General features: G+C 39.6%; 1 protein-coding gene across 4 annotated transcripts in view; it reads right to left on the bottom strand.

Annotated features, from left to right (window-relative positions):
• Positions 1-1,145: 1,145 nt before the first annotated feature.
• The window catches only part of BMP2K (BMP2 inducible kinase), a 43,945-nt gene continuing 35,181 nt past the window's right edge, over positions 1,146-9,909 (bottom strand). For 3 of the 4 annotated variants that reach the window (XM_082238428.1, XM_082238426.1, XM_082238427.1), the window contains exon 16: positions 1,146-7,290. In XM_082238428.1, coding sequence (XP_082094554.1) covers positions 5,864-7,290 — 1,427 coding nt within the window. In that variant the 3' untranslated portion in view covers positions 1,146-5,863. Of the gene's footprint in view, positions 9,091-9,909 lie in introns of all 4 variants that reach the window. The other variant, XM_082238429.1, reaches the window with a different exon arrangement.

Genomic DNA, 9,909 nt, shown 5'->3' with positions numbered 1-9,909 from the left:
TGCATGCCTCGTTTCTAATATTTATTTTTAAGGAGTTGTGATATAAATGAGCTTTCTGTCAAGAGAGCTCTTCAAGACAATAGAAAATGGAATGCAGAATGGTAAAACTCTACTATAGATTTCCTGCCTTCTAGGCTTAATAATTGTGATTATCAGCCAGCAAATGTGTACAATTATCTGCTGTTGGAGCCTCATTTTTAAGTTACACTATACGCCTTGCTTAAATACAGTGACACATACTGCTGTGCCTTTAAAAAATGTTTTGATTCCTTTATTCATGTTCAACTAGATGTACAAAGGAAAGTTGCTGCAATCTATTCAAGTTGTACCAATATGTATTATGTAAATAGCTCCTCTGTGAATAAAATTGTTTGTTGGCAAATGTACTTGCTCTTCTGTGTGAGAGAGACAAGCAATGTGTTGGGCTCTATAGAGGCCTGAGCTGCACAGGGGGGAATGGCCTCTCCTTTTAATGTAGCTGAAGATTATCTTGCAGAATGGCTGCTAATCAAGACTGGATTAGAAGAACCAATGGGGAGAAGGCCGTTTTATGCAGAACCATTGTTCATATTCTCAGTATTATTTCTGTACCTTCCATATATATGGTGTCTAGACCTGCTTTCTTGATGCTTCAACAGGGGCCGATGGAAGAAAACAGGGTTCTATATACCAGGTATTTTCAACTTTTTTCAGACTCATTGCCAACTTAAAACTATTTGGGAACCCATTTCTTAATCTTTACTCATATATTGTGCATTGTGGTAGTGCTCATGTTGCAACCCAACTTGTCTCAGGCCATGACTCTCTGCAGTACATCTGTCCTACCACTGGCATTGCTTCCCTCAAAGAAACTCTTAAGCTGTAGTTCTGAAAAGCACTAAAGGTATCGGCAGCCTCAGAGCTGTCACAAAACACTAAATCTCACAAAGTTCTGTCAGATGGTACGACAAAACTTGACGTGATATAAAGCCAAACCGATGTCCGGTGTTGCTTAGGATATGGTAGCCCAAGTCCTTGGAACAAGTATCAAAACAAGATGCTTAGGGCATCTTGTTCATAGGTTTGTTGATTGTCATTAAATAAGTTCACAAAACGAGCTAATTACTGGCATTGACTGCAGCAAAAGAAACAACAGGAGGCATAAGTAATGCAATAAGGTTTTTTTTTTCCATATGAGGCAACATACACAGGAAACTCAATTAGCATTTTGCATGGCAAGATCTAGAACACCCCGGCTCTGTTGTAAAAATTACACAGGTTTACAGAATCATGGCATCTGGTATATTTATTTAGTAACAACTGACAGTTGTTCTCAGCTACATTAATTTCACACAAAAGTTCTGTTTTAGTGGTACACACACAACAAAAAAAGCTTTAGAAATTTTGAGTCTTGACAAGAAATGGAAGTGTCATTTGAAAAGTGCACTTAAAGCTGTTTGCCAGCAATTAAAATATAGCATTGTTTTATTCTTGAGTGATGTTCTTAGTCACAGAAACAAAACTTGGCTATCGACACTATTACTTTTATTTATTACTTTTCAATGAAGTGCTTTAGAAAAATAACTGGGCAGCCAGTCCTTTGCATTTCCTTATTACTCTTAGCAGCTTTTGGCTATACTTATTTTTCCAACGCCATGACAATGATTGTGACTGCAATGTTGTTTTAGATCACAAACTCCAAGAGATGTGATGTGTGCATGTATGTTTTATATACGTTTCTCTCTATAAAAATACACCCTATCATATAAAAAAATCTTCAGATAGACTCTAGTTGCAATTCTCACAGTAGTAGCTACAGCCATTCAATCTCACAGTAGTTATTTCTGGGTGAAAAGGACAGACGTTTAGGCAGCCCTCCTCCCGAAGCTTGGGCATTGCTCCTGTCCCTCTAAAATTACCAGACACTTGTAACCTAGTTCAAGAGATGCAGGATCAAGCTGTAAGATATAGGCCTCCTTTTCTACAGAATAATTATGGAAGTAGTAAGCACCCACCCCCACTGATATTTGGATAGATGTATGGATTCGGTTTCTTTTACCAAGATCAACAACTGTACCTTCAAAGAACTGAATCACACAAATTTGGGTGATGGTATAGTAACCATGAGCTGATTTTACCAATGATGGCTAACATTGAACCAGATCCTGTTGCTTTTAAACCTTTAGGAGCATGTCTGCTATATTAATCTGTACAATAAAAGCACCTTAGGGTGACCATCATGTCAGAAGTAACACGCAACACTGCTTCAAGATGAACTAATTCTGCAGCTGATTTTAGAAGATGTGCCCAGCTGTCTGCTATATGCTAATTGGAAAGGTCAAACCATTGGAGTAGTGAAAAATCCTCCATCTGGTGGCCACTGATATGAACTAATACTTCACAATCTTCCTATGGTTCTAGGAAAGACCATGGTAGGCTGGATTTCAAATATATGTACACGTACACAATGCAAGCAAAAATATTTCTCCCAAACTACCAATCACTTCTTTCAATGAAGTCCAGAACTGAAGGAAATTATTAAACCTGCTTTCTGCAGCTCTTTAGCAACAAACAAACATGGGGAGAAATTAATTCTGTGGGGTCTGCCAGTATACCCAAGCAACCACAAAGGAAAATCAACAGAAGTTCTTATTTACAAAAACCTATGAAAATAAAGTCATATGCAATCAGTAATAAGTGAAGCAAGGCCCTATGAGAAAGCAAAGAATATTGGCAACAATCTCAATGGCCACATGTTTATTTTGGCCTTAAAGGGTAATGCTACAGACGTTTTGCCTATGGCCCCGTCCTGCAGAGTTGCATCCATTATTAACTCTACACTGCCAAGCTAATGGCATGAACCAAGCAGTGCAGGTGTCTTCCAAGAGACTGCTGAAAAGTGTGTCTCAGGACCTGAAGTGATGATTGAGAAAAATGTGTATATTTTCTATACCAACAAACTCTTAGGATAAATAGTAGCGAAACTGTTAGAACAATGCAAATGTGTTGCTTCTATGTTCCCCACTGCCTTTGAATTATTGCAGGATAAGATTTACTTTCATCTTGGGTCAAAGGCATTCCATATCTTAATAACAAAATGTTCAGAATGGAATTATCTGCCAATAACTAGGCATGTAGTACAGATATATGGAAAACCCCTCCGACAAATGCAGGCAGTGGTTTTAGGTTACTACAAATAATTAAATGACCAGGTTGCTCTAAATCTAGTGTTCGTATTTCACAGCACATGGAGTCTTGTGGAAAGGATTTTTCAGACAGCTTGGAATATAAAAGCTGGCTACCAACCAGATGCCAGGTTAAGATCAGACACTAGATACTGTTCCTGAGCCATATTTTTTATTTTTTTTGTCAAAATCAACATGGTCAACTACTTTTAATGGGACTGTTAACTTGACTACCAGAGCTGCTGTGCCTATTTTGTGCCACCTGAAAGCACTTAAGACCTTACAAGCGCACAAGTAGAAGTTATTACATTGGAATCGGCTAGTTGTGGACAGCTCTGGATTAACTCTGCAACTCCAACCTGCTTCAAACATTGTACGTTTGATCCACAGAAAACCTTTCCACAGAAGAAACAACCACGAGGGACATATACATGTTTGCTCTCTGCATCTATTTGCTGGGAACACGCAACTGATCTCTTCATGGGTAGGAAATCTTGTCACAGTTGAAGCAGCACTTCAATAGAGCTGTCCGGTTTTAATAAACCTTTGTTACAAAACCTGTATTTAGCTCAAAGAGGCTTTGGCACAAGAATAAAAGAGCAGGCATTCTGAGGTATGTGCACAGTTAGCCATTTTTTTGCCGTATGTGCTTTACAGAAATATTTAGAATGACAAGACATCTAACTGACCTGGGATTTGTGCTTGATATGACAAAAGAGTGGTACATTGCAGGACTAGAAACATACATCTGGAGAGAGCTTCCAATCATATTTTGATCGCCCCAAAACCCATCAAATTTTCTTAAAGTTCTCATTTTTTAAAGCATCTTGTTCTTCTGCCTCTGTCAAATTTATCCTGTATTAGAATCATGTTACACACACAAAAAAAAGTTTCTTTTGATATTTTGCTTCTGCACAGCAGCTGGAGAGCAAGAGTCCACTGCTGGGAAAGCATTTACGGAAAGTCATTCACCCAGGGCAGTAACTGTTTTAGATTTCTTAATCCCACAAGTTCATATTCAAGTCAGGTAAACAATACCTGAAGAGCCCAGTTCTTGTACCTTTTGCGTAAAGTCAGATTTACAATGTGAATGGCTATGCAAAGCCCAGGATCCAGAAACATTTCAGGCTTGTATGCATGAAGTAGGATTTTGACTCCTTTTATACAGTTGACCCAATACATATGAAACATTTCAGTTTCAGAAATAGTTTGCTATATTTCATGGGAGCAAGGGGTCAGCTGCTTCTGCATAGGCACTGGAACTACATTGCAGTGTTCCATGGATCCTGACCACTCACTTCTGTATGATTTAGGAGCAGCTGGTTACTGCAGTGTTTAAAAGTGTTTAAACATACAGTGTTACCTACATGTTTAAAAGAAAGCCAAGCTGGACTAGATTGTAGCCCAAGGAACTGAAATGTGAAACATATTCTGCCAGAATATGTCAAGAATGGGCCACAGACAGCCAAGGACATTATGAACACCTTTGTCCACGTGGGAAGTTCAGAAATGCATCAGATACTCACCTTCTAAGTTCTACATGTTTTTAAACTGTGTCTCAAGGGCACCAAATGGCTCAGAGGTAAAAGTATGACAGGACAATGGTCCTGGCTGTAAGGCATTGGTGGTTTACTATGCAGTTTACTGGTAGCAGACTCAAATCAGCATCATTTTTTTAAAAGGCTTCAGTTTTTATACCTCCAGTGCTGGAAACTGCCTAAATTCAAGTTAAAAGTTTCTTTAGAGTTACGTGTATTTTGTATGAACTCTCAAGATAAGTACAATATTGTGAGACAGAATGCACTCAAAAATATTAAATGGGACGAGTTAAGTGAGAGTGATTCAAAAGACATTTCTAGGGTATACCACGGAGTACAAAACCCTAGAAAAATACATTAGGTGAAAATCCTACTTTATCATAGAGCTGTACAGGTTAGAACTTGACACCAAATTTCCGGCTTTTGTCTTCTCTGTCTTGTCGAATGTTGTATATGCAGGTAAACCAAACTGGAACAGTATAATCTTCGAAGTGCTGCAGAATCCAGCTATGTATTTTTATTTTCCTCCTTGATTCCCAACTTTATCTAATATTGTATTCCACTAAGTTCTTGAGATCTTAAGAGTTAGAACTATCCCTGTTTGACATTAATGGCACTTACTGGGGGGAGGGAAGCAGAGTTCTGGGAACCACAGCTACAAAGGTTTGGGTTTTTTGTGATGTTTAGGAATCTAATGTCAAGTCAGAAACCTCAGAAGTTCAGAGATGTTTTAGGAGGGATCCCACAACAAGCAAGTGAAGCAGTCCCAGATCAATCCAGCTTTTTACATATTTAGGCATTTTCTCATTCCCCTCAGGCCAGTTATAACACACCTCAAATCAGACCTTTCTTGTAATGACCTCTTTGGTGAAGAGTACATGGTAAAAAGGACACCATGGCTGTTTGTTGATAAAGTAATAGGCAGTAGCTGCAACAACAGATAGGAGCTTTTGAAAAGAGATCAGAAGGTCTTAGTGAAATTCTTTTACCTCTTCGCCATCTCAATATTGTATGCTTAAGATAGCAGATTTTAAAATATGAGGTTCTCTACTGAGAAATGAATCAATTGTACTAAGAAAAAAAGTTTCTCCTCAGTTGAACCAGATAGTTTATGGTGGTACAGAAAATCCTTAAATAATGCAACAGTGCTCCTGGTTCAATCTATTGTTTGGAAGGAAATGGAGCAGCCCCAAAAGGATCCAACTCTACTGTCTGTTGCTGCTGGCTTTGTTGAGATGTCACAGTCTGCACAACAAATTCTGTGAAAGGAACTGCCCCAAAATCATCTGTTAATTTTATCCCATCGCCAGAATGAATGGTACCAAGTAGTGAACTCTGTCTAGGTCTACCAGGAACTACTGCATTATAGTCTCCACAATGATCACCCAAACCTTGATGCTGTGGAAGAAGCACCAGTTCCGTAGGGTGGAAAGGCTTGGCTCCAAAGGGATCCAGAAGACCGTCATCTGCTTGTAGAGGGTTGACTCTGTCCTTGCTATCTGAAAGGGCAATACTTATATTTTCCTTGGAATCAGAGATTGTCAAGAACTCATTACTACTCTGGGAGTCCCGACGGCCAGCTTTTTTGTGCCTGCGGGCTCTTTCTGGTGTGCGGTAACTGGGCTTCAAGGTCTTCTTGGTGCTAGTTGGCGTACCATGGTGGCGCTTCCCATTGTTCTTTGATACTTCCTGCTTCATGCGTCTCTGGCGAGAGGAGAGTTTCTGCAGATTGCGTTGCTGCTTCACTTTTTGCTGCTGTTGGCTCCCTGCTATCTCCTCGAACGGGATGAGCCCAAACAGGTCCTCTTTACTCTCGTCATTCTTTGGGATGGAATGAGGGAATGGGATACAGCCAAAAGCATCCACACTTTTGGGCGATATGGGAGAAGGTTGGTTTTCAGAACCTGAAATCAAGTCATCTTGCTGAGATATTTTTCTGCTGAATGGGGCTTTGGTGAAGACATCAAAATCATCCTGATCTTGGTCTAAGCCTGGGAGCGTAGCCTGGGGAGAGAAACCTTTGCTATCATTTTGCTTGGGCTCTTGAGAATGAAGAGCAAGGAATGGAACTGCTCCAAAGACATCAAATTCTTGTTTGGGGCTCACCTTGGTTACTGTATTTGGCAATTCAGTCAACACGGGAAATGTTACATTAGGCTCCCTGTTTTCAACACTAGTAGTCCCTTCTCTGTATCTGCTGCAAGGCATCTCATCCACAGGCCTAGCATGACAAGAATCAGAGTCAGAACTTGGTTTATCATCATCTTCTGCATCTTCATCAGAATCCATTAGAAGAGGATGCTGGCCAAAGTTCTCTGGTTCGGTATCGTTGTCATCAATGAAATCTCCATGCTCGCCCTGCAAGACTTCATCCTCTTGCTCCTCTTCCTCACTGCTCTTAGGAGATGGAGGATCTGATTCAAAGTCACTCTCTGATTCATCATTTCCTTTTTTCGTGTTTCCTTCTCTCACCTTCTTTACATTTTCACGGTCCCCAATAGCCTGGCTTGACCTCTCATTTTTGGTTGGGCTCCCTACCTTGTTCTCTAGACTGCTGTCTGAGTTATTAATTTCATTTCCTGGGGAACCTGAAAGAATATGCAAGAGAACTTCAATTTCTTCTTAATTTTCCACACTCCGGATAAACATACTGTATACGTTTAACACTGCTACTACACATTGAGATGGACCACATTTCATTTTTTAATAGTGGTGCTAGACTTCACAATAAATGAAGGCAAATGAGAAAATTTTATTTTTCATTGTACAGCATTTGCTGCATTATGGGATTTGCATATGTATTATGTAATGTGAAGAGGATCCCATTTCAACCACCCTAGGACATGCAAAAAATACCTAAGTAAATACCTGCTCTTCTGAATCAAGGCAACAGCCCATTAGATGATAGCTAGTTGTTATCCCTCCAATAGTGGGAAATCTAATGGCCCTGGGAAACTATCCTATACTTGCAGAGCATGGGCACTCCATTCTTAACTGCTTAGTACCCAAGGAATATTTTTTGGGGGGTGGGGGGGAGAACCTGCACTCTGATCTCAATATTCAAGTACCTTCGCTCTATACAGTCTCATAAAAATAATTCAAAATAAATCTGCACATGCATTTTAAGAAAAAATAGGAATGAGTAGAAAGATCAGGTGATTAGATCTTCAGGCTATTTCAGGTTTACTCCCAGTGTCAGGTTCTTCTAAGTCAAATTAAAATGTAGATTTCATCTCTTGATGTAGATTTCCCAAAGGAATAGCTGTAATAACAGAAATGTAGATGTCCATGCCATCTAAATCCCGCCATTTTCAACATTTGCGTGGATACTGTACTTGTTTACATGGATGTAATTTTGTAAGATTAAAAAGCTTAATCTTTCCACATGAGTATAACACAACCTTGTTGTTGGAATACCAATTTTCAAATGGCTATCAGCACGAGCATTCTTTTATTCACATGTGGAAAACAGAAAACTATTTCTTCCTCCCTTAGGGCAGACAATTTTTAAGATGAAGTAAGTTCTTTGTTGTTATGAGATCTGAACCAAGAGCTCATGTAGAGCTTTGTAGGTGCTTCTATTCTTCTGCATACCTTAAAAGGCCCATCTTATTTTCTTTGAAGCTGGGATAGCTCAGTCGGTAAAGCATGAGACTCTCAATCTCAGGGTTGTGGGTTCGAGCCTCATGTTGGGCAAAGGTTCCTGCACTGCAGGGGTTAGACTTTATTACCCTCATGGTCCATTCCAACTCTACAATTCTATGAACACAGATTTCTAATTTATCTTTATAGGAGCACCACATTCAAAATTATCCTAGGCCCAAGTCAGAGTCCTAGTAAGTAATTCAGCACTACTTCTCTCACAGAATGCTATTTTTAAAACGTTTCCACACACAAGAGGCACTAACCTATTTCAAAATCAATTCAGCTCAGACCAAACAAATCCATATTTCATTTAACATTGTTACATTTGGGCAAATGCTCAAGAGGAGGAAAATCTCAAGTTCACTTTTAAATTAATGCCATGATAATGTTGTAATAAGGCGCTTTAAGATCAACATGTAGAAAAAGATTTGAAGTAATCTCCAAACTGTTGCAACGAACATTTCAAATCTAAATTTATGAAGAGCTGAAGAACTTTGCGGCATAACATCTGCTTGTAATGTATTGTGCAGATTACATCTCTTCTAATCAGGTTTGCCTCTTGTATAAGGCTATTGTTCTTCCTTCAAATTCAATGCAGGTAGAACATCTAATCATAAGATCCCAATCTTCAAGGAATATTTCTGTTCTGATGTTCTTTTTCTAGACATCCGATTATAAGAGGATGAATGGCTTGTAACAACTGGAGTAATTACATGCCTTCTGCTAGTTCATCATTTCAGGGACTGAGAGAAAGCAGAGGCATAACCATTTTAAATCTCCTTCTGAATTGGTAACATACTGCCATCATCATTTCACAACAATTTGCCACATGTCAGCACCAAGGATTACTGAGACACATCAACTAAATCTGCACTGTTTTTTGGCAACAGGCAGAGAGGCAGATGACAAACACGGACGGATTTAGAGGCTGCTTTATTTTGAGGGACAGACGAAACCTGGAAATTATGTATGTTTCTGTATGTCTTTATCAAATACACAGCTGGACTTTAAACTTGTCTATAATATGGAAGTCTCTTGTATTCTATTCATTGATGATGAAAGTGATCAAGTAGAAACTGAGAAAATTGTTTCTTTCAGTGATAAGGAACTAGCAAAAGACAAACTGAATTTATAGTCATCTGAAACAGTGAGAATTTTCTTGTCTTGATTCCATTATTGTAATTTAAATTTTACAAACTGAGGCTAGAGGGTGGCTCTAAACACATGCCTCAATAATTGTCTTTTGTTGAATCCTGATAAGTCAGAAGTATTGTTTCTGGGGGACAGGGGGCAGGCAGGTGTGGGGGACTGCCTGGTCCTGAATGGGGTAACTGTGCCCCTGAAGGACCAGGAGCACAGCCTAGGGGTCATTTTGGACTCACAGCTGTCCACGGAGGCACAGGTTAATTCTGTGTCAAGGGCAGCTATCTACCAGCTCCATCTAGTATGCCAGCTGGAACCCTACTTGCCTGCCTGCACACTGTCTCGTCGGAGTGGTGCATGCTCTGGTTATCTCCCGCTTGGACTACTGCAATGCATTCTATGTGGGGCTACCTTTGAGC

Source organism: Podarcis vaucheri, assembly GCF_965113315.1.
Source record: "Podarcis vaucheri genome assembly, chromosome: 9".
Lineage (NCBI taxonomy): Eukaryota > Metazoa > Chordata > Lepidosauria > Squamata > Lacertidae > Podarcis > Podarcis vaucheri.
The sequence above is the reverse complement of the archived record's forward strand: the minus strand, read 5'-3'. Positions and strand labels throughout refer to the sequence as shown.